At 49.0% G+C, this 24,866-nt stretch overlaps 1 protein-coding gene across 1 annotated transcript; it reads right to left on the reverse strand.

Moving 5' to 3' along the window:
* Window positions 1-9,137: 9,137 nt before the first annotated feature.
* On the reverse strand, window positions 9,138-23,815 carry LOC119462117 (cytochrome P450 2J4). The gene is made up of 8 exons (XM_037723462.2): window positions 23,474-23,815; window positions 19,622-19,749; window positions 18,459-18,565; window positions 14,432-14,733; window positions 13,535-13,647; window positions 12,591-12,855; window positions 9,934-10,121; window positions 9,138-9,461 (listed from the first exon to the last, which is right to left on the reverse strand). The coding sequence occupies exons 1-8, from the start codon at window positions 23,692-23,694 to the stop codon at window positions 9,271-9,273; spliced, it is 1,515 nt and encodes a 504-aa protein (XP_037579390.2). The 5' UTR covers window positions 23,695-23,815; the 3' UTR covers window positions 9,138-9,270.
* Between the last annotated feature and the right edge of the window lie 1,051 nt (window positions 23,816-24,866).

Here is a 24,866-nt window from a genome sequence, read left to right on the forward strand (position 1 = left end):
ACTCAAGCTTCAGGCAACGTGTGTTGCCAAGTCTTGCGATGTGCGTGATAAGAGTGCCTTCTGTAGTTGGCTTTATTAATATTGGCAAGTCGTCCGTTGGTATAGAAATATCGACATCATAAATGACGCCGACAGTGCTATTGCAGCCTGTAGGAATCATGGATCGCACTTTCACTTTGTCGATCTCCGTTACGTGCCGCAGGCTTTGCAGCGCACTACGGTGTAGAACGTCTACTGCGAGGACGTTCTTCCGTGCGTTTATTCTCACGTCTTTGATCTCATTTGGTGCGATTCCCTCAAGAAACGCAGAAAGGACTTGCCTGTTCAGGAGTCGCAGATTGGACACAGGGTCCACGGGCATGAAGAGCATCGTGTACGGCCAGCGCTGTGGTGTTGTCTTCACGGTGGAGACACTTGCCGATGATGACCTCCGTAGCAGTCTTCTTTTAGTAGTTCGGCTCATGACAAGCGTGAAATCGTCGTCCGACGAGTCGACGCTGTCCGAGTACGAGTACAACTCGGTTGCCTCGCTGTCCGTGTCACTTGACGCGTTTCCACGTTTCCTGGACGTGACCCGACGTGATGGTTGGGCGCCAGGAAGGTCCTCGACGGCTTCTTCATCCATTACCGCAACAAGGGAGCGGCAGCTCCCCGATTTTGCAGAGAAACAAAACGAGACAAGGGTACAAGCGTTCTATGAAAGACACACTTCGTCGTCGTCCGTCAACAATATTTTCCAAGGTCAAGAAAAATACTTACGGGGCACCTTAGCTATGTAACAGGTTTTTAACACGAAAGTGTTTTATTCCGGGGTCCACCAAGACTTCACTGACGTATTTCCGTCACGGAAATACGTCATAGAACATAATACAAAGAAAGAAACCAGAAGAAAAAGTTCCACAAACATGCAAAATTTGGGAATCGAACCCACGACCTCTGGGTCCGCGACGATAGATCGCCGAGCGTTTAACCCATTGCGCCACAAACGCATTCGCAGAGAGCTACAGAGACGCGCCTTATATATCTAACCAATGCCTCCTTTACTAGATGCCTGCCGCGTGGTCCGGTAAACCTGGTTCCGTGCCCTCTCCCATTTCTCTTCTCCGCGAAAAGGCAACGAGCGCCGCTTGTAGCGCACGTCTGCAACTTAGATCACGTGCTGCGGCCTCTGAGATTACTGTAGCATCAGTTACCGTCTCGGAGTCGGCAGGCGCTATCGAAGCGCCGGCGGAAGTCTTCGACCGCCGCTGCCGCCGCCGCCGGAAGTTGAAAAGGCAACGAGCGCCGCCTCACGGAATTTATGCTGAACTAAGGGAACCGCCGCCCCAATGGGAAAGCGAGCAACGCGACGGGCATCCAGTAAAGGAGGCATTGATCTAACACTCCTCCGTGTACCCGCGCTCTTGCTCGGGGCGGTGCCGCCGCCTATGAGCAGAAAAGAGAAGTACTGCATTATGACACTAAAGCCCGGGATACATGGAGCGAACTTTCTCGACGAACTCCACGCGTCAAGTAACGACGCGGCGACACGACGCAGGATGTTTGCTGTGTTGCAATACATGCGGCGAACGCCGCCGCGCGTTGGCCGCCGTGTTGGCGGCGGTCCCGGCCGCCCGCTTCGAACTGAATTTGGCGTTGTCCTTGTAGAATTCACTTAGTTGGAAGCAAATGACTGCGTAAACGGCTTTCGCTTAGTCTCAGGCCGCTTCGACGACAGAGTATTATGGATAACCTTGAGTAGTTTTCGAGATCGCTTCTCGTTTCGAACGCGTCTAAGCCTAGCGAAAGAAATATCCGATGCCAACGCCATCTATCGGGGAAGTCGGGAGATAGGCATGACGACAGCATGTGGCCTCTGAGATCAGAAGATTTCTGTTGAAGGTTGTTGTAGAGAGCTTGCACTGCTTGTCTGTTTCCTCGCAGATCAGCGGATATGGGATGTACAAATACAACGCGATTCCTGAGAGATCATACTAGGAACTACTCAATCGGTGCAGAGACATGCAGACACGGCAACACCAACGCGATTGCAGACGACGCGAAAAGGCGCGCGCGCGCGAAACACCAGCATGCACTGCGACCGGAACTAGTGCCTCCTGATTGGCTGTCGTCCACCGCTGCGCGCTAGACGCTTCCGGCGGCGGCGTTCGCCCGACGAAAATGTTTGGACAGGCAGATCGGCTGCGGACGGCAAATTTCTTGACGCCGGCCGTCGGACGTTCGCCGCCCGACGAAGTTCTTCGCTCGGACGCCGGTTATTCGCTCCATGTATTCCGGCCTTAACGCGCACCGACAGTGAACGCTTCGGTGGTCTCAGTACTACGACGCCTCGATGCCAGCATTCGAAGGGACGCTGACATCAAGAAGCACTACCAACGCCACCTAGGTGGCGTTCACCGTACTCAGCACAGCGGAGCGTGGCCTCCGCAATTAGCTCTGAAAATGTTTCTGAAGTTGATCGCGGAGGCTGCAATTACGACGCGCTGTACGCGCTGATTTGACTCGGTGACGATTCAGTTACGTGCTTTGTCTTGCGCGTTGTATTAGTGTGTCAGTTACGTGCTTCGTCTTTCGCGTTGTGCTAGCGTGTGCAGCGTAGTGCAGCTTCCATATGCACGACGGTTGCTCATGGTCATCGACGTTGGTAGTCGTGATGGAGGAGACGTGCCACCAGGCGTCAGCGTGGGTGCATCAACGCCTAAGGGCGCTTTAGCCACAAAACACCAATAGACATTATATATCAATGTGCAATAAACATTACACTACTTCTGTGAAGACACGTTTCACTTTCGTGTTCTATACCGATTCCTATATAAGAGGGATCAACCACATTTTTTTTTCTATTGATGAGGTGTGCACGCTGTATGCGAGAGTACACCTTTCCACTCGAAAAGTAGATGCCCGATCTTCTTTCCTACAAAGGAACTTTGGCGGGAGGGAGATACTCGTTAGTGTCGTGTGTCACTGCGCTTGAACGCCTTTCCAGTAGAAGCCCCCTTACCTAAAGGACTTTAGAATGCCCGTGTGTCAGGGGTATTATAGTGCCACAAATGTACTTTTCGTTGCGGCTTGTTATGTCTTGCAAGAAGTCTAGCCCCGATTGTATAACTTAATGCACGTATGTCTTACAAGGAAGTCTAACCCTGAACTTCTTGTATTACCAAATGCGCAGCAGGCTTTCGCCTTCTTGTGTTACAAGAATGTAACACTTAAATTGAAAATGAGACATCCACCCAATCGTAGCGATTGCTACAAAGGAAACCCATACGGGTTCCTCGTGTCAAACACTTGCCTTTACTTCGAGTGGTTGATAATTTCGACTTCGCCCTGCCATCTGCTAGCCGCCTGGTTAGCTCAGATGGTAGAGCGGCTGCCCGGAAAGGCCGTGGTCGCGGGTTATATAGCGGGAAACTGTATAGAGCGTTATGCTTAGAAATAAAACGCGATAAGTGCATCAGGTGGGCCGTCGGTGACTACATCTGCGATGGAGTGCAACCACCTGAACAAAGCAATGAGCCATGCATGTGCACATGTCAAAAAGCAGACGTAGAGGGGAAAGAATGAAAAAGAAAGAAGAAAGTGCGCTAGCGACGTGTTCGCCCGGATGCGTACTTGCCAGCGCAGCATCTTCAATAGGCCATGTTAGCTAAGCGGTTGTTTTTAACGCGATAGCATTACGGGCGCCGTGTCGCAGAAAATCCGGTGTCTGCGTCCGGCGCCGTCGTCCTGAGAGCGAAAATTCCCGTCTACATTTAGGTATAGGTATATGCCACGCCTTGTTATATGAGCATGCGGTATATGCGGGTTATATTGTCACGCCATACTATCACTAAAGTTGCTCACACCTCGTCTTACGTACATTCTTGACAAGATTATTCCTCGGAATTTTGATATTGACAGCCCACAAACAAATGTAATCAAACAAAACTCCGACAGCGCATGCGTATTATGTTAAGTATTCTCAGACTGAAATATTAAAAGGGCGAAACATTGACAGAAACCTGAAAATGATGTAATTCTTTTGGCGCGGCTGTGCACGACCTCCGGGGTCGGCCCGCGCAACAGGTCGCGTTTCTGCCATCAAGCTCAACATCGTGCATAGCGTTCGCCGCGAGCGTTTCCCAGTAAACATTATGGTTACATAAGCTGCAGTTGCCGGGAAGCGTGAGAAGCATGCAGTCGGGGTTCTTTGAGTGCTATCGCGTTCCAGTATTAAAGGCAAAGCGTCAGCGTCCTCCAAGTTTTTTGTTATTTGATTGATTGATTGATTGATTGATTGATTGATTGATTTGATAGCTTGCTGGCTGGCTCGGTGACGTGATAACAGACGCCGTAGTGATGCGCCCCATATGCATTTTAACCCCCATGGAAGCTGAATTCGCATTGCCTGCGCGGATCGCTGAATCGATTAAATCCAAAGACAAGCGTAACATGGCTCAGCTGCAAGGAATTACGCCAGTGCTTCTAGCAACTCATTTGCTGCGTCCTGGTGCGCGGAGTGATTCGACAAGACTGAGCCGCATACTTGTCGCTCGACCACTGAAATCGGCGCGGTATTTGTGTAAATGATTAACAAGTTGCACTTAATTTTTGTATTTCGACTAGATAATCACTTGAAGTCAGTGCTTCATTCTAGATGCTACTGATGAAGTGCCGCCATATTTCATTTCCTTTGAAAGGCAAGATTCGACAGGCAAGATGTCGAATCCGACATCTTGCCTGTTCCGATAAGCTCACAGGGCTGCTACGGCCTCTCTTATTGGCTGAAAACGCCAACTTGGCGGAATTGGACAGCGTCCAGAGAATCGCAGCCTGTATGCTCTTCCTCCTTCTCTCTTATGCGTGGAGGAAGGGAAAAAAGGGCCAACCATGTGTCGATGCTAAAGAAGACAACGTCGACGTACAGCCACACTCACAATGTTTCAGAGCACGAAAAATGAGAATAAGTTAAATTTTTTTTCGCGATTTCACCACAGAGTGTTAAATGTATGTCAGGAATGTGCTGATTGTACGGAGAAATATCAAATATACCTTTCCTTTGTGCTTATAGGCCGCGATGAAATTTAGGTTTCACTCGGATCCCGTGTTCCAAAAACTTTTGAGGGAGGGGGTAGATCGTGGTTCGAATGATTGGATGGTTAAATGTAGATTATATCTCTCGATTCTATATCTTTTTCGTGTTCAATATTAGTAACTCATTCCATATCTAACTCGTATCGTATTTCACGCGCTGGTTACGTCTACCTTGTCCTATTTCTCAAGCGTAGAGACTTGGGTGTCCCTTTCTTTCGTTCGCCCTAATATGTTATAATGATCGCATACACATATCGTATTCATACACACGAATTTATCCATCAATCTGCATCTCAACGTCTACTATCAGACTCGCTCGGCCGGTGGCTCTCCGCTCTCCCTGCTTTTCCGACCTAGCTCTTCTCCGTTCCGAACTATCGCGAAAGCCAATCGGCAGATATTCGTTTGTTCATCGCCTGAATTGGCGTCAGCATGAGTAATAGTATAACTACTCATGTATAAGTAGAGCTATCGCTTTCCAAAGAAGTGGTTGAACCTGGCTGGGCCGACTTTGTAACGGGCTATACGTTTAAGCTTTCTTTTTTTCCGCGAAAGCCAATCTGCGCATGTACGTTGATTCATCGTGTGGATCGGCATCAACACGAGCATTAGAATGGGCACTGATGTACGAGTCGAGCCATAATTTCCCAGAGAAGTAATTGGACCTGGCTTCGCCGAAATTGTCACGGGCTTACCTTTTTTGTACCTTACCTTTTTTTTTTGGAAAGCTAATCTGCGCATACCCGTGTTTTCATAAGCAAAGAAACTGCGCCAAGGATCTTATCTATACTTAATGTACTCTTACCACTTTGTTACTTCATACTATGAAGTAACAAAGCGTCATATTTGTATGCTGGAATACAAATAAATACTCGTATACATACGCATAACGATCAGCAGCATCTTGAGCCATTAACATGCACGGGCACAACGAACATCCCAAGTGATAATAAAGTAATAAAATTGCGTATTCTATAGCCGTTGATAATTGCATGCGCGTACGGTTTTTAATTCCGAATGATGTCGAGTTAGCCGGCAACGAATCTACCTGCGTGCTCTGACTCAAATCAGAGAAACAATACTTTCGCTCTTATCTATACAAGAGCAGTTGGTAGCTGAAATCATTTCTCAGCACCGCGACTAACAGTCGCTTAGTATCCAGATAGTTTGGATTTAAAGTAGCTGGTTGACTTTTGCAAGCGAGGGCTTACTAATGCGACTCGGCAACCGTCCCTCGCCTTTGTTGTCGAGTCCACGGCTGACGCCCATATAAGGAGTGGTGCTGCAGCCTCAACGAAACCCAATCAACGCTGCGTCCTTGTACGTCCTTGTTCTTTGTCATCGTTCTTGTGCCAATTGGTTCTAATGCATCCGCCGCGGATTTCGCAAGTTCCAGTGGTTCTACAGCACGTAACCAACTGGTACCCGAACGAACAAGCCCCGTCTATGCGTAAAGTATAGTTGGATATACAGGTGCATGCCTGGCACGGCAAACCTGTGTTTGCGTAGTGGAACGTCTGCCAGCTTTGTTCCAACCCCCCCCCTCCCTTCATCATTAATGGTTCTGAGAAGAGCGCATGGTTCTGAGAACAGCGGGCACGCCATGCGCGCGCCTTTCTACCTCTGAGACCATGCAACACGCAGCAGGCAGAATATACGTCATAATTCTGTGAATAATAACGGAAGTCTTTGCGTCGACTATGTGGATATCTGGAAACGCGAACATGAACTCCGCATGCTGCCGAGCCATGCTCCCCGGACTAGGCACCACTCGATCATCCCGTACGTCGAATTCCGCAGCGCTTCTACGCATCAGTATACGTCAAGATTCCCGCTCTTGAAAAACATTATCGCAAGTCATTAAACTGGTGAGCGCACGAAAAGGGGAGATGCAAGGTCAGAGGAGTGGGACGGTTCAAATATTTTCAACGCTGCTTGAGCTACCCAATTGAAGAAACCCGGCAAAGATATCCGCATCAACGTATGCGTATGATTTCTGTGGTGATCTGTCGCCTCTTCGTGGTGAAGAAGTGCGGGTGCCCGCTAAATCGCCCTTTACGACAACATAATTCAAGTATAACTAGCGGTTTTGTTGTTACCCTTCTGGAAGCCAAAACAGCAGGGCAGATGTACGGGTGGACAATAATCTTCAAAACTTGCGTCTTTGAAGTGTTTCATGCCACTGCGCTCTTAAGCATAATCAACGTGAGGAGAGCGCACGACAAGGTTCGACCGGCGACAGGGGTATTATTCCGGACAATTTAGAATTCCGCAATGTTGTCGAATTAGGCAATGGCTGCATATTGAGGCTGCGGTGGACTTCTCTGATTGGCTCGAAATGCCACCACTGTCAAATTAGACAACATGGCGGAATTTGGCAATGTCCAGAATATAGTACCCCAGACCAGACGCAACGGGTTCGGCCGCATGGCTCGCACCAACTCAGTCCTGTGCGGGGGACCATCATGCACGGGCGGGTTCCGGTACGCTCGGCCACAGTCGGTGTGTATAGCAGTCACCGCCCTGTGCTGCGAGCGAGTGCGGGCGGCTAAATGCAGTGGAATCTTGTTGATACGATCTTCACGGGAACAGGAAAATAAAGCGTATCATGCGAAAATCGTATTATCCGACGTAATATGCAACCAAGCGCTATTATTAGGAAAAAGGGAAAAAAATAGGTAATATCCCGAAAAACATATTATGCAGTATCTGATCAGCGAGATTCCACTGTACTTCGTCGGCTCAGCAAATTGTAGCAGCACCAACGAGGCTACGCGCTGAGCTGCTGCCGACGCCGACCGCGTTTCCCCGTGTCCCCGCGGTCGCGCCGAACTTGCGCGGTGTCCGTGACTTCAGCAGGCACCTCTGGCGTCTGCTGAAGCTAATCTTGAAGCACGTCGCGCGGCCAAGCGAGAATCTGCGCCTCGGCGGCGAGCCGATTCGGAATACCGTGCCTAGTAGCACTTAGCATTTCCTAGTAAAACTTGGCCAAGCCTAATAAAACCTGGAAGAAAAACTAGGTCGATCACGAGCTCCACTATTTACTCCAGCCTTGCACCACTAGTGCAAGCTGCGCCCACGTTTTTTTTTCTTTTTTTCTTTTTTTTTTTAAGCGAACCTTTCTTTTGCAAGTCCTCCGGGAGTTTCCTAGTCGTGGCTCGGTGCTGCTGTCCTGCCAAACAGCTCACACGCAGGATAGCCCTACTGTCTTCACTGACAGGTATCCTGGCTGCTGGCCTTGTTTTCTACGAAACTACTGTGTTAAAACAAATGATACCTAAATATGTCATCATCGGAACAAATATACGTAATCTAGAGCGCACTTTCTTTTTATTAGAGCAAGCCTAAACTTTCCTAGGGTTTAGGGTTTCGCGCAATTGCTTGGTCGGCGATTCACCATTTAAAGTGCAGTTTACCGTTGCACTATATCTCCAGGATCTACCCGATCTAGTCAGTGTGTTGACCATGGATACATTCGCATGGTAAATGAGGCCAATCCTAGAGACAGCATACAATGCGCGGTCACCTGGGTCACGTAGTGGGCATCTCCGAGTCTTGCCGTCGTTACTGGCAGGCAGGTAAACGCTATGGCAGTCGCCGTGCAGGTAATCGCTGTGCAGAATGCAATCAATTGCATGGCATTTATTTAAACACTTCACGAAAGCTTGGCTTTTCAGACTCCAGCATGTGGGTTGGATGCGCATAATTCTTTCTTCTCCACATAGTGAATGTGCGGATAGTGTGGTGGTGGCTACATGACGAGATGAAAAACGAACAGTCTTCACCAAATGTCCGTGAATCTTTCGCCAAATTAGCTATGCACTGTAAGAAAGGCTGTACCTGTACTCTCAGAGACAAAAGTGTTCATACCGGACTCTCATCAGAAGCAGTAGGCAATGTCCATTTGTAAGCTCGTGGATGGTGTGCGCAAAAGTTCTGACATATTAGCCATTTCAAGTCAACTTTCAAGTCATATTAGACATTTCAAGTACTTTTTAGTGAGCGATGGGTGACGGGGCCTCAGAGATCAAAGAAGCATGCGTTCCCAGAGGATATGTGGGTGATGACGATCTTCAGCTTGTCGATTCCTTGTGGTGCGTCAATATATTAAACCCCCGCAGAGAGGTTGTCGAGGATGCTCAGGAGTTTGAAGCTGAGTTTCGGAACGGTTATGATTCAAGTATACTCAATGTGTTTTCAACCACGCATTTCTCGCGCGCGGAAAACCAATTCCTGCGATTGCGGCCTAAGCGATCGGGTCAGAACCTCGTCTAAAGAGAGTGCCGGGTCCCTGGGAGGCACCTCGACGATGAAGTGCTGCAGAATGGTGGTAAGAAAGATGAACCTCTCCATGTTGGCGATCATCTCCCCGGGACACGAACGCTTGCCTGTAATCAGACGACAATTTCGGTAAGAAATGTTTTGCTTCTCTGTTTTCAATGGCACAATATATGCTGTTACATTCTAGTCTTGCATCAAATTGTACGATGCGCCTGATAATAGAGCTTTAGCATTACACTACCCGAAACATGTGCCGCAGTGTGCCACGAAGACACTGAAACGTGTGTCACGAAGACACGCACCCTCGTCGAACCTATACTCACTATCTATCTTTCATTCCTATTTCCCCATGTATCTCTGCTGGCTGCCATTCGACCGTAATACCAGACAGTTGGTCCGCAGGAATTTCCCTTCACTCCCGCCTTTGCCACCTTTGAAATAAAGCAGCGAATTCGCCCACTGTCGATCACTACCTCTGTCTCCTTTGTCTTGTTCTGACATGTAGCATCTCAGCACTGTCGTATACAGAACCTGCGGCATTAAACTAAAATGCGAAAGAAGACTTCGCCACGTTATTACCGTATGAGAAGGCGATCAGATTTTCCGGTTTGCTGGCTCGGGTGCCTCCGTCGACCAAGAAGCGCTCGGGCCGGAAAACTTCCGGGTCCTTCCAGAAGGAGGCGTCGTGGAAAATGCACCTCAGCGCAGTGACCACGACACTGCCTCGCGGAATGGCGTAGCCGCTTATTTTAGTGTCCTCGCTGGCACTGCGGCAACAGAGCGGACAGATCACATCAGGCTGTAGCGCAGCAAAAAAAAAAAAAAAAAAAAAGAAGATGTTTATGTCTGTTTAGTATTACTCAGACTCTCCACCGTGCCGACACATCATGATGATACTGATTTACTTACCATCGGCGAAATTAGGCAAAGTGATCATACAGGTGCGTTTCATACAGATGCTCCTCATTGTCTAAGGCAGTTATACTGCATATATTAAAGGAAAAAAGGCCCCACACAAGAACATACACACGTTGTAAACAGCGTAAGCGCTGAATACCAACTGATAGCAACTTTGCGGCAGCTGGCCCCAGAGGCACCCGTTAGTGTTCCGTTTGTTTTCATCGCGCAGATAGCCGCAACCCTGATAGCCGCAACCCTGCAGGCCATGACTCCGATGAGACACGAAGCCTACAGATGGAAAACGTACATACTATCGCGATGGTAAGAAACGAGAACAGCGGAGTGCGTGGCCGAAGCATAACTGAAGATATAGTGCGCGCCGTCAAGTCATCACAATTGACAGGCGCGCATGTCTGGTTTGATTGCGCTGTGCGATGATGCACCCCCTATACTGCGATATTTTTGTTTCTGATAATACAGTTTGCGCTGTCATCATTACTGCGCCGTCACCTTTTCTCGTCTTCAAATTGAAGAGATGAAGAATAGAAACAAAGATATCTCAGTACAGGGGGTGCATCATCGCACAGCGCAATCAAACCGGACATGCGCGCCTGTCAATGGTGACGACTGGACGGCGCGCACTATACCTTCACTTATGCTTCGGCCACGCGCTCCGCTGTTCGCGTTTCTTTCCATCGCGATAGTAGATGCATCGTGCAGCCGTTTCTAAACTCTAACAAATTCCACGCCTGATCTCACGCTAAACTATAAGTTTAAGTGTGACACACATGTAAATGAGGAGTAGATGACCTTTCAAGCACCACGGGACCGAAAATAAGCGTGAAATTCCTTTATGTGAGCGTGAGGACAAGACTGCGTGTCATGGTTCGGTCTTTTGTGAGCATGAGCGAGCCGCGTACGCGTGAGAAACGTAAATCACACACTCACCATCCCACGAAACGCTCGCGCAGGAATTTTCCGTATAGGCACCGTGCATTGCAGTTTGCGCGCGATCTATGTGCCCTCTACAAGTCAAGCTTTGGGACGGCCAGCGTAAAACCAGCAAAACTGGAGAGAGGCTGTGTACATTCGCCGTGACACTTTCGATGGCTTATCGCCAGAGAAGACTGCCCGAGTTGTGAAAATATCAAAGTGCGCATGCATTGATATTGAAAATATCAAAGTGCGCATTGTGAGCTTGACATCGTCAAAACTCAGTGCATACCTCTCGGATGAGCGATGATAAGGGAGCCGTTGTCGTTCGGAATGGCGTATCATTTTCATCGCCTCTCTAGCGGCCGGTGTCGGAAATATTGGGGCGAAACATGAAATATCGTAGCGCCATTTGAACAGTGAACGGTGCCCATAGGTGGCAAAATCAGGCAAAGTGATCATGCAGGCGCGTTTCATACAGATGCTCCTGGTTATCTAAAGCAATTATACTGCACAGATTAAAGGAGAAAATATCTGGCTCCCCTGTAATTTTGCTGTAGTCTTTTGCTGCCTGTGATGTCGCCGCCTTCAATCGCGTTTCTTCTTGCAACAGTCTAACGTGCTCAGCGTCTGTTGCCACTTTTTCTTCTTGTTGCGTCGAAGTGGTCGACTGCAAATGTGCTGCCTTAGGTCCCATCTATCTGCCTTTTGAAAGTCGCTATTGGAAATGACAAATAAAACTTCAACGTACTAGAAGTTACAGCTTGAGTGATATTGTGAAGGAACACTAGGAAGACCTCGGAAGTAATATCTTTTGTAACTTGTTTGGAGAGTAACTAGGCGTATGTGATGTGGTCCTGTACAAAGGGTTGGGGGCCAGAGACTGCATTTTCTTAAGTTTTCACTGGTTGCCCGGATGATCTCGCTTTGTTCTCGCAACTTGCCGGCATGTTCTCGTTTGAGTGCCCGGATAACCGCTCTGACTTTTGACTCAAGGTCACTTGAAGGTCGCCGACAATGGAAGTTAAAAGCATTTCATGCTTAAAAGGCACTACACAAGAACATACACACAGTGTAAGCGCTGGCTATAGCATCCTGATATACTTGTTATACAACCCACAAAACGACCGTTTTAACAGCGCTCGGCAGGTTGACAAGTCTAGACTTGAGGGCTGCAATGTTACCTCTTCGCGATCCTATACGCGCGGTACCTCGACCACATTACTCACAGGGAGAACCAGAGGGTAAACGAGTGAACGCATGCGTCGGCATTCCACAATTGGACCAAGAGGAGAAGGAAGACCAAATGAGAGAAAGTAGGAGAGGTCGGCTGGGAAAGCGTGTCTCTATAGCCTGCTATAAGAACAGCATAGAGCAGGGTCGTCCTTGTTTCGCGAGCTCACCTCCGCATGAGGCTGAAAGGGCTGATCGGCTCACAGCGCGTCGCCTCCCAGATGAAGGCCTGCGTGTACGGCATCCTGTTGCGGTCTTCCCACAGGACGCGAGAACGTTGACCGCTTTGACCCAGCACGACGTCGATCTCGTCCCGGATGCGGTTCTGCATCTCAGGCTTGGCGGCACACGTCATCAGCAGACACTGTATCGCGGAGCGCACGGTCTCGCTCCCGGCACCGAAGAAGGACGACGCGTTGCTCCTGAGCACGTCTCCTGCAATGAAGCGTGACCAACGGCAAAGGGCGTTTAAGAAGGGGACACCAACGGTGAGTATTAGGTTAAGTTATTATTCGCAAACTACGCTTTTGCAATAGCGAAACGGCCATTCGTATCGTGAGAGAAGGAGGCTTCGTATATAGGCCAGCGACGCGGCTATGGTTTTAGAGGCTATTGTGTTGCTCTACTAACCACGAGGGCACGGGCTCGATGAAACGCCGCGGCTGCCGCATTTCAATGGGGGCCGAACGCAAAAATGCTCGTGTGTTTAGATTTATGTGCACATTAAAAAAATCCTGCGTGGTCAGAATTAATCCGGAGCCCCCCCCCCACTACGGCATGCCTCAAAATCATATCGTGGTTTTGGCGTGCGAAACCTCAGAATTCATTTTTTTTAAAGCCAGCGACCCAAAAGTGAAAGAAGGGTGCAGGGTGACGCTACCCTGAAGTTGCCGCTCCGGCTTACAGTATTGTCACGGATTTTGACATCATCTATTCAGGTCTGATTCGGGTCTGTTCGGGTCTATAGTCAATTATTGCTTGGTCACGAAGGACTACAATGCGATTACGAGGAACCAAATGCTCGACCTTGCCTGTTTCGAGAAGTGGATGTGGACAGTATGGTTGGAGAAAGATTCATAAAATATCTACCCCCGCAATGACTCGGCATACTTACGCGTGAAAGTCTTCTTTTCTTGTTCTGGTCTCCTCATCTCACTGAGAAAACCGTCAATGTAATCGCGAACCAGGCCATCCTGATATGTTTTCTCGTGATGGCCTATTAGGGTCCTGTAAGGAGAGAAAATAAAGAAAAGAACGAAGGCCCCTCAATGCAATTCACTGCATCACAATGTAGGAAGTTCGGCCCTATCAGCTTCAGAAAATTTTAGCAGGCAAGAACTACAGGTTCATCGCAAAAAACTGAAACTAAAAGGACTCGTGATAGCACGTTCAGGTGCGCCATGCACATGGTGACGCTTACATACCTGTATATTCTCTGGTCGGTCAAGTAGCGCCTAATTCAGGCGCATGTTAACGAACTTGCGCTAGCAAGGTGCATACACTATACGCCTTGGTGAACTCGGAGCAAGTTTGCCGCAGCGCTATATTGTGGCGTCCTCTAGCGTGCACTCTGCGAATGATGGATGTTCCCTCCGAAATCTTTGTGGCAACCTTTGCGTCTTTTCCAACCTTTTCTTTTTTTCCCTTATTTTGTTCGTCATTAGACATATGACCCCCGAAAGGGCTTCAAACAAGATGACGTGAACAATGCAAATACTAAGTTGCTCTTGCAAGTTCAATTTTGCGTGACTGCATATCTCGGAGGAACCTGTGACACAAGAGACTTCAGACAAGACGTATCACTAACAAATGCAAACGCTAAGCATAACTTGCTATCCCAAACAGCGTTTTCGATGATCACACATCTCAGAGGCACATATGACACCACAAAGGCTTCACACAAGAACCAGTCACGAACCAATACAAAGACTATACGTACAACGTGCTGTCGCAGGTACAATGTCCGGTAGAGCCGCGGTCTCCCGCATTCCAGCTCTGCCAACCCACTCACTCTGAGATGTCATCCCTTCGTTGCATGGCGCTCCTGATCCTCCCGCATGGCCCTATGTGAAGCATGGAGAGCACTCTGCGCAGCCAAGGGAAGAAGTTGATAGACGCCATCTGGTTTGCCAACGCCGGGATCCCCTCGGCGAGCTCGTCCAGCTCGACGCGCTCGGGGCTGCCGTACTCGAACCTCCGGCCGAACACGGTCGCCGTTATGACGTTGGACGTGCTGGGCGTCAACAGCGAGATGATGGTCACGGGTTCGCCCTTGCGCGACGCCAGCTCACGAACCAAGTACGACAGTTCGTCCTGCATGTCATGCGGTGGTGGTTACACGTCCGTGATGGTTCAGTAAAACACAGCTCCCCACTTGATTGACTCGCTTTCCTGGTGTGACTGCCCTCACAGCTCAAGAGTCCCGTACCAGCACACCTAACACACACGCTATACGAGTATAAGAAAGGTCTGTACGACAACGCAAACTTATTGTACCAGCTTCTTATTTTAAAAGTGGTCGAAAAGGTCGAAACGCAGGTGGTTAACCACTGTTGCACTGTTTCCTGTGAAAGCAGAACGATGGGCAGCTTTCACAATTTGCGAGGCGGGCTATCGGTATCGCTGTCACTTCTCAGCGTTGCTGGAGGAGGGACTCTTACTTCTTTAGAGGCTGTTCAGATCGAAAAATTCTGCTTACAAAATATCTACACGCTTTTTGAAGTAACCGCTGCAGGTGTAAACACTACTGAAGGTGAGCTTTTTGTTGCGCCATAAAAAACTGGGTCTTTAAAAATCGGTTGTCAGTCCCTTTAAGGCTCACTTTATCCCTCGCAGTAGTGGCCCAACACATGACCTCTGAGACAAAGCGTATTGGCCGAGAATGTTTGGTTCCTGGCAGCTTGTAATCGGTGCTGTGTTGCTGTGTTGCCCTAGTTCTACCTACGATCTGCCTGCATAGGAGGAGCACTAAAACCTGCCGCACGCTCTGACGTAATAATCAGGTGTTGGGCCGATACACTCTGGCTTCAGTAGTGTTGCGCGATGCTCTCTCTTACATTTTCCTAGCTCCACGGTGTCCAGAACAGCGTCCTCGAGGAAACCTTGGACAACATCCTGCAGGTATACCACGTGACTGTTATGTGCCTATTATAAAACCGGTAGCCGTGGTCCGTAAACCGACTGCCGCAGCTAGGTAAATCGAAGAAGCCCAGTGTTGTTTGTGGGGATCGAGGTGCCTTCCCGCGCCTCGTCCCCCAGCTCGCGCGTGGCGCTTAGCTCGATCCCCGGGAACCGCCGCCGTAACGGCAACATGGCGGACATGGCGAGCGCGCCGGACTTACTTTCCCGCGCAAACCGTGCTTCTCCCCCCCCCCCCCCCCCCCGGGATTGGACTTGCCCCGAGAGACACGTCACCAGGACGCGCCCTGATTGGCCTCCCGCGCGGCGGCCCCCGGGCACCCTCTCCACCCGAGCTCTCGTCCGCTGAGCGCTTCCTCGCCTGAGAGAGGCTCACAGGCTTGCAACGAGGTGGTCACATGAGACCTTTGTTCTCGCGACTCCTCGTTATCGCGCTTGGCGGACCGCTACCCGGTTAGCCCTAGCGCAGCGGGCGCGCGTACTCGATCGGTCTTGCGGCGAGCCTTGGCCCGTAAGCGCCGTGACTGTAGCACTGAGCTGTACCTTGGGTGAATAAACCCGTGTTTGTTGGCGATCTGACTCCGGAGCCTTCTCTGCGCCGTGTCGGAGAGTCGACGAACCCTGCCGTAGCGCCTTTGTGCGTTGCGGAGTGGAGGAGCGTCGTGCCCTTTCCTGACCGTCGCTCGTAGGGTAAGCCTTGTGCAAACCCATCTCCACATGTTAAAGGGACACTAACGGAGCAGCAACGCATCACCTTTAGACTGATACTAGTATTCGTTCAAAACTATATTTTCGTTATTTCGCGGTAAAAGGTTGATTATTAAGCGGGAAAATTAATATCAAAGTTCCACTCCTTGATATCGCGGCGAAACGCAAGCGCCCATAGGTCAGTGTGACGTCACGGATTTTAAAGATTGTTTATGTGCGCCATCATTTGGTCAGTAATGTTCTCAAAACTTGTCAAGTTGAATTATGTCTAACTCAGAATGCAATGTTCACTTTTACCAATAATAATTAACTATGCTGGCTTAAAATCAATTTGAAGAGCAGTGTGCTAAGGCCCCGGCACATGTTCCGCGTGCTCCGCATAGTATACGCACTAGAATGTAGTTTCGTGCTTCGGTGTCGACTATATTACAGACACATAGGTTTAGTATCTTCAAGCACTACATAAACGCTTCTATAGTTTTGCCGTCCTAAATAACTGCTCGTCATACGCGCTCACTTTGCAGAAAAAAAAAGTTCACCGACGATTACGATACTCCTTCATGCGAATTTCGAGCGCAGCTGTTTAGCTGATTTGAATTCGCGATATATTATGGCAAGTAATTTGATTCTGAGTGCTCTCGGCGGCAGCGCTGAGGTAAAGCCTAGTTTTTTTTTTTTTTTTTCAGGGGCTTTATCGCTGAGCTTCTGCTCGGGCAGCTCTTTTAGCAGCAGCGCCAGACGAAGCATTTCCACTGGTTGCGTCGCTCATTGTTCAGAAAGAAAGCGTGAACGCGGGAACGCGTGGCTCGCGCGGAGCGCATTCTCTAGCGGCGGCGGCGCTGCAGGCGAATTAGCGCATGCGCAGTGGGTCCGAAGCCCCCCGCCAGCGCTTTATTTCCGCGCTGGCCGCATGCCTTGTCGCCGCCGGCAGTCCGCTTTCTTTCTCCCCCTTTTCGCCATGCTCTCCTCCTACGCTTTCTGCCTCATACTTCCGCTGCACCCTCCTCCGTTTCCTTCCTCACGCTCTCTTCGCTATCGCCGTTTTACATCCCCCCGCCGAAGCCGGGGCCGCTCGCCGCAGGACAGCGCCCCCTCTCCCCCGGTGGCGGCTGCGGGAAAGGGCTCCGTGGTAGGAAATGAGCTATACTACCAATCGAGAATTACGCAAACAACAAACGCCTACCTCAGAGTCCTAACTACAACAAATATTTAAACCTTCAAGGGTGTCGGTGCTTTAAAAAAGCGAATAGTTCTCTAGCAGCGTTTGGCTTCCCGCTTACATTGACAATCTTCGTCGATGGTAGGCGGCACAATTTTTTGCGGCAACGAAATAAATAACACTAGCGACGGCCAAGCCGTCACTAGTGTTATTTTAGGACAAGCTTGATGATGACTTTTACCATGAAGTATTAGCGAAAGCATCATTGTTTTCTTTAACTCCCTCAGCAACTTGGTCATTAGGGATGCCTTACCCGCCGCGGTTGCTCAGTGGCTATGGTGTTGGGCTGCTGAGCACGAGGTCGCGGGATCGAATCCCGGCCACGGCGGCCGCATTTCGATTGGGGTGAAATGCGAAAACACCCGTGTACTTAGATTTAGGTGCACGTTAAAGAACCCCAGGTGGTCCAAATTTCCGGAGTCCCCCACTACGGCGTGCCTCATAATCAGAACTGGTTTTGGCACGTAAAACCCCACAATTTAATTTAATTATGGATGCCTTTCCGACTGTTTTAGTTTTTATTAGTTATTACAGTTAGCTCGAGTTAAGTCGTAGAGATCGGTTTGAGCGGTGAACTAAATTTTATGCGTAAGTGTGAAATGACCGATTGAGCGAAATGCAGCTCCACTAACGTGAAACCTGGGCAGGTGCGAAGCATGCAGTGATGCACCGCTAATGGTCTCACACTGCCTTAAAAGCAATGGCTCATAACTCCGTAAACGCGGCCTCTCCATTGCGACGGCAGAAGAGACGTGAAATTCTACGCTGGAATGATGAGCGGCAACGCAGTCAGCTGTGGAAGACGACGACGACGAACGCGGGAGCAGTGGCGCGAGCGCGTGCCGAGCGCGAGCACGAGCCACTTGCTTTACCGTGACGACGACGACAGGAGACGCCGAAAGCCCGAGCACATAAAGTGCGTCGCACCTAAAAAAATGGGCCGATGGGATAGCAGTCACCGTGTATAGCTCACGTGTATATGCGTCTCGACAGTCTGCGTTGTACTGATCAGTGTCTTGAACGTCCTCATCGTGAACCGTCGCTGTTCCCTCCAAGGGGGCCCGTTGGCCAGAATCATGCCTGCATGAGGAACAGATACGTGCGCTGCAGTGCTTCGCCGTTCCGCGATCCCAGCGTAAAATACAATCCGAGCATGATGGCGGCACGATCCTGGCGTACGTTGCACTGTACTGTCGAAGTACAACGTACATCACATCACATTAACCTCAGCCTTTCTAAAACAAATATTTGATTGATTGATTGATTGATCGATCGATCGATTGAATGTCATGTCTCAAGCCCTGAATGCCATCGTTGCGGCAGCGAATTGAGCCCGCGACCTCGTTCTCAGCAAGAGAACTCCGTAGCCACCAAGCCACCGCAGCGGGAGTGACACTTGAGTGACGCGCTTGTACAGTTCATGTAGAAAGTTGGGAGTCTACACGTCTTTGTATAGTTTGCATATACCTACTTTTGCTCTTGAGAACTTATCGAAAATGTTGGCAGATGCACCGAAGCTGACAGCAGATGTCTTAGTTCATTTGTATTCTTTCGTCATCGTTCCCCGTCCTTGCTTTTCTCTGTCTCCTTTGCTCTTCAACCTGTAGTGCGGAGCAGTAGCAACGAGGAATGCCTCTCCGTCCGACATCTCCGCTTATAAGTCTTCCTTAAACGCCAACTGTGACAGTAGAACATAAACGCTAATCTAGTGTGTTTAAAGTAAAAATACGCAATGAAGAACGCATGAAACTGCAAGCACGCATACACATGTGAAAACGTATATGCACAGTATGAACAGAAAAGAGCACTATAAATATGCATCCTTACAATTAAAGAGAAAGAGAAAAAAGAACACAAACACTAGAGTTTGGTCGCATAAAGAAGATGGTTATCCAGGAGATTTGAAAGGTTAGAAATTAAGCGACAGATGATAGGCAGACTTCCAGCTTTATTATTCTTTATGATCGAGTTATGGTTTAATGGTTTCTGATAATTTCTTCAGTATTTTTATCGTTGCTTAACATGTGCAGACATCACTATTGATGTTCATTAGATGTCAGTGTGTGATTGGGGACATACTGCCGCCACAGTGTCGAGGAATATTATTTATTTCACCGCCGAGGCAAAGGTTCTTACTTTGAGATTTCTCGTGGACGTTGAGAGGGAACTCTTGGGCCCGGTCGAGCAGCGCGTCGTTCGAGAGGGCCTCCTTTGCGGAGGTGAAGTCGCACAAGAAGACCACGTACCGGAAACCGAAGTGCAGTCTGCAGAAAAAAAAAAAAAACCTTGCCTCTTTGTCATATGTTAGAGTGAAAAGAGATAAATATGAGATAGAGATGAAAATAGATAGATATAGACAACCACAGCGCCACAAGGAGGCGCTGCCGCGCCAGTCGTGGACGCCCTCTGCAGCACAACATTTACAACGGCCGGGGGTACAGCACGCGCTCCTCCTCCGTTTACCTGCACTGTGGAAGCACGATTTCCTGCGCGCACCGGTCTGCATGCGTAAACTTTACGGTGACGGTTTGCCACAAGTGCTTCGTGTCGAAGGACATCTACGCCATCTTATCTGGATCGAGCTCAAACAATTATTTTCATCGTCCTACGTCGACTGCTCGGAGCAAGTCATGAAAAATAAAATGTGCTTGTGCGAAGGAAATGCGCGTCTGTGTCGAGCTGTCTTCTTTTTTTTTTCTCTTTTATTGCTGGCGTGCTTTTGTTATATTCTGTCTATTCGGGCTAAAGTACACAGATATACACTTTCCAAGAGATGCACACTCTTAATGATTAAATGACGATAGGACAAGGTAATACGAGGGCGTTCCGGCAGTATAAGAGCTTTCGCAATCTTTGTGGACAGTCATGTGAAGACAGGAAAAAAAAAAAGTCGCAGTTGCGCCCGAAAGCCGAAGCATCGATTGCGATAGCAAATTAGTAGACAACTACACGAACTAAGGATAGTAGTTTTATTGGACGTGTAAACTTGAAAACGTTCGCTTACTAACTGAATTATCAAGCATCGTGTCAGCGCGCACAAGGAAGCATGAACACATCACACTCGATCACCTCGGACACTTGCTGTCAAAACGCTGGCGTGAGCAGCGCCGCAGCAGCAGCGAGCGAAGGTGACCGTCGTGCATGTCTATCGCTTAACGGAAACTGAGCGGCGAAAACACAGCGCGCACAAAGGTATGAGTAGTCTGCAGATCGCATTCAAGATAAGCCGGCCGCGCGGCCGCGCGCAAAGTACGCATTTGCTGGCGGAGTAGAAGCCACATCCCCTCCCTCCGGCGCTGCCTCCCCCCTGTCCTCCTTTCGCGCGCGAGATTGAGCCGCGATCGCCAGTTCCCCTTGCGCCCGGTCGCGAAATACGCAGTTGGCGCCGGAGCACAAGGCCGCTCCCCCTCCGTTCCTCCCATCTGCCCACGACGTTTCGCGCGACGGAAGACTTCGCGGTTGCTCTCCGCCTTCCTCCCTCGCGCGCGCCAGATTGAGCCGCGATCGTTGGCTTCCCTCGCGCGCTTTCACTCGCACCTGCAGCATACGGCGCGCGGCGATGACTTTATCACCGTTGCACTTTATACGGAACCTCCCAGCGACGGCGACGGCAGAAATGCGCCTCGAATGTCCATATAATTGCTATCGCAATAAAAATTACATGCAGAATCTCCTGTGGGAGTTATCTAAATGATGCGTAAGCATTTGCTACTAATCACCTGCTGTTTCGTCGTCATATGCTGCTGTGTTTGTTATAATTGCGAGAAACACCGCGAAAGAATCGTGAAACGGCGAAGCGCGGTTGCAACAACGAAATGTTAACTCAGACGTGCAAGCAGCCGTGGCGGCGTAGATAGCTATATATATGGCGTTGCGCTAGTAAGCCTGAGGGCGCTGGATCAAGGCCCAAATTCACAAAACCTTCTTACGCTAGAATTGCTTCGTAAAAAAAAAAGAATTTCAGCCAATCCGGATGCAAGACATATTATTATCTAAGGAGGCCAGCCAATGGCAAAGAGCACTCAGGAAAGAAAAGCTTTGTGAATCTAGCCCCAAGTACCGGACGTGGTGGCCGCGTTTCGACGGGAATGAAATGCAAGAACGCCCGGGTACCGTACATTGGGTGCACGTTACAGAACCTCAGGTGGTCAAAATTATTCCGGAGTCCCTCACTACGGCGTGCCTCACTATCAAATCGCGCTTTTGGCACGTAAAACCTCAAATTTTAATTAACTGATACGACAAGGAAGAAGCAATCGCGAGGCGAGTAGTAGCAATGTTCATTCATGTTATATGATGGTGCGTTTAGATGATGCTGCTGCTTCGTGGAAGATGAGCACTGGCCTATGCGTGCTGTAGTGCGTGACGTATTCGAAAAGTGTCACGTTTGGTAGACCTCGTACTTAGACGTGGTCGATGACGCTGCCTCCTCTCGATGCGAACCATTATCAACCGTGACCAAGCGTACTCCGGGGCGGCTGCGCATGGAGCGGGCGTGCGGGCCTCATCTTGAAATCGATTTTCGATGGGGACAGAGTGCGCCGAGTGCTGATAGCTTCGTGTGCGCTGCATTCTCGCCGCTTAGTTCGTGTTGAAGCGAGAGGCAGCATGAAGGTCAATTCGCTCGCTGCTGCGGGCCCTATCTTGAAAGCGATTGTCTTATGTGACGGACGGATGGACGGACGGGTGGGCCTATAAATGCTGACGAATAAAAAAAAACTTAGAACACAACAATCAAATGCCATGTTCTGTAGTTTCTGTCACTGGAGACTCAATGAAAAGCACCAACAATGAGTCAGTAACAAAAAAATAAAAAATGATCAATTAGTCCAAGGAAACTATATACTGCATAAAAGATGCATATATTATACCTACAAAAAAGAAGAAAGTCAGCGCCTTCAGCACGCCACCAAAATAGGGATCACCAAGTGAAGTGTAGACGACTTTAACATGAAAACACTATCAACACTGAAGCCATAAAACAACTAAATCATTAAAATTAAGTAACACAGAAGCGTGTTCTAATACATACATACAATATTGCTTTCATTTAAACAGGTTATTAAGGCTTTTTGTGACTGTAGGACTCTGTACGGAGGCATTATTCCTTAGAACAAGCATTTTTTCTATAGAGAAAGGACACTTATCAAGGTGATTCATTGGTGGCTTTAAAGCACTCCCTCGTAAGCCTACATTACTAGACGATATTATCTTGCACAGAGGCTATTAATGAGAAGTCCGCGAAAATGTTATATGCGTTTGCTAAAAAACCCAAATTACTCCCGAAGCTCATATTTTGAGAAAATGTGCACCATGCCAAGGAAAATATGTTGGCAGAATTTGAGGTGTGTGCTTCAATTAGGGTTTGAAGGAAAATTCCTAAGTCCTCGTTTTCTACCCGTTTAAAGGCGTCGTATATGTGAAACGCTTCAAACGTTTCTCCGCTTCCCTGGAAGCACCAAAAACGGCACAGACTTCATAGTGACGTGTACTGAAGATTTGAAGAGTGTATGGTTTTATGTATATTGAACATAATTAGTGAATATGAGAATTAGTGAGTAAGTGAGTATGGACTCGCCTTCTCCCAATTTTTATGCGTTAAATAAGGCATACATGATTTATTTCCCCCAGCCTCATCGGTGAAGTTTGTGCAGCACGGTGTTTATACTCTGTTGAAGTAGGAAGCATGTTGTGGGTAACGAGGATAAATGCTTTTTCTGCGCAGGTGAATTACATCCTTTGTAGAAAGTTATTTTTGAAGCGTTCCAGTGTGTCATACCGCCTTCATTCGCAGCGCTTCCGAGGCTACTAAAACAACTGCACAAAATACGAACTTCGATTCGGTCATGATTTCGTCGTGTGTCTCGAGGTCTACAATTAAAAAAAAAGAAAACTATTTAGCGAATTTTTTTATTAGGCTACTTGGGCAAGAAAATAATACATACGGCTTAAAGCCTATCCATTGAAGTACTTTGGCTATGAACGTACCCGAATACGTTGCCGTACTTCTGCCTGAGCGCCTCGATGTCCCGATGTCCGTCCTTGGTCATGAAGGGTATATAGCCGAGAAGGGGCAGGCCTAGCGGTCCAGGTGGCAGGTCACGTCGAAATACCCTCCGCAGCAAGAAGCACAGATAATGGAGCAGCGGTGCCCCGAGTGCGACAATCAGTGCCGCGATCACGCACTTGCATATCCCCACCTCCGTCATGATTGTGAAGCTGGAGCAACTACCCCCTGTGGCAGTATATAGATTAGATATATAGCTAGGACACAATCGTAACCTGTTTTGTCGCCCTTGTCTCTTTGGTGACAACCCCCTTAAGACTAACTGGCAGGTACAGCGTAGCGAGGACTCGGAACTATATATGCGTAACCTGCCGTTATCTTTTCGCTCTTAGCGCATTGATTAGTTAAATTTTAGGAGCTGTAGGGACACCAAATCACGAACCCCGGGTTATGCCATTGCCAACTAGCTGAATTCTTACATTATAATCAACGATCTCTACGGTATAGACAGTAGTAGAGAATGCAGTCTAGAGAACAGATAAAAGGATACGTTTGGAGACGGAAATGAGGGGGGGAGAGAGACATCCGTTTACGGGCGAGTATAGAGTTCAGCACTCGATGCCAAGGTCAGCCACGTGCTCGACCTGCCCTAGCAGGTGGTTATCTCCATATAATTGCAGTAAAAACTCAACTCCGGCGTTCTGCTCGGCCTATACCGTGTGTTCGAAATTCAGCTTTACGGAATTTTTAAAAGTCGCCTGTGGCAGGTAGCACGATTCTTTAAAAAGCGTAAGCGTTTCCATGCTTACCCAACGAGAACACTGTCAGTCAGTCCGTCCGTCCATCCGTCCTTCCCTCCCGTAAGACGATCTCTTTCAAGATATGGGCCCGGTCGTCTCTCTTCAACGGGTAGCGGCGGAAACACAGCGCGCACAGCTATCATCAGTCGACACTAGCTCTCTGTCCGCTTCGCGGATCACTTTGAAGAGCGGCCGTGCCAGAGTACGTTTGATAGGTCCGTGCAGCTGCCGGGGTCTAATAATGCAGCTGCCGGGTTCATAATGGTTCGACACGAATAGACAAGGCACGAAAGAGCGGTAACGGCTTATGATCCGAACCTGCTCACCGCACCTGCATGGAGCCGGCCGCCACCTGCAGTACTTTGCCTGCGTTATCAATGCACCTTGTGTCGCCGTCCGCACCAGTTCGTGTCGTCCCAGCGCGGTCGTTGGTACTTGCCGGATCATGGCTCATAACACTGATAATGACCACAGGCTGCAAGAAGATGAACAAGTGGCACAATGCTTACGCATACTTGGCCAACTCCCAGAGGAGTTCCTGCGTGCGTATATGTTTTATTGCGATAGCAATTAT

Source organism: Dermacentor silvarum, chromosome 8 (genome assembly GCF_013339745.2).
Source record: "Dermacentor silvarum isolate Dsil-2018 chromosome 8, BIME_Dsil_1.4, whole genome shotgun sequence".
Classification (NCBI taxonomy): Eukaryota; Metazoa; Arthropoda; class Arachnida; order Ixodida; family Ixodidae; genus Dermacentor; species Dermacentor silvarum.

Excerpts from the sequence above, each read along its gene's own strand:
- LOC119462117 (XM_037723462.2), bottom strand. The coding sequence starts at position 23,694 with ATGACGGAGGTGGGGATATGCAAGTGCGTGATCGCGGCACTGATTGTC. Across the intron at positions 12,856-13,534 it reads AGAAAAGAAGACTTTCACGC|GAGACGTGCTCAGGAGCAAC; the intron begins GTAAGTATGCCG and ends GCTTCATTGCAG. Across the intron at positions 9,462-9,933 it reads TCTGATCGCCTTCTCATACG|GCAAGCGTTCGTGTCCCGGG; the intron begins GTAATAACGTGG and ends GTCTGATTACAG.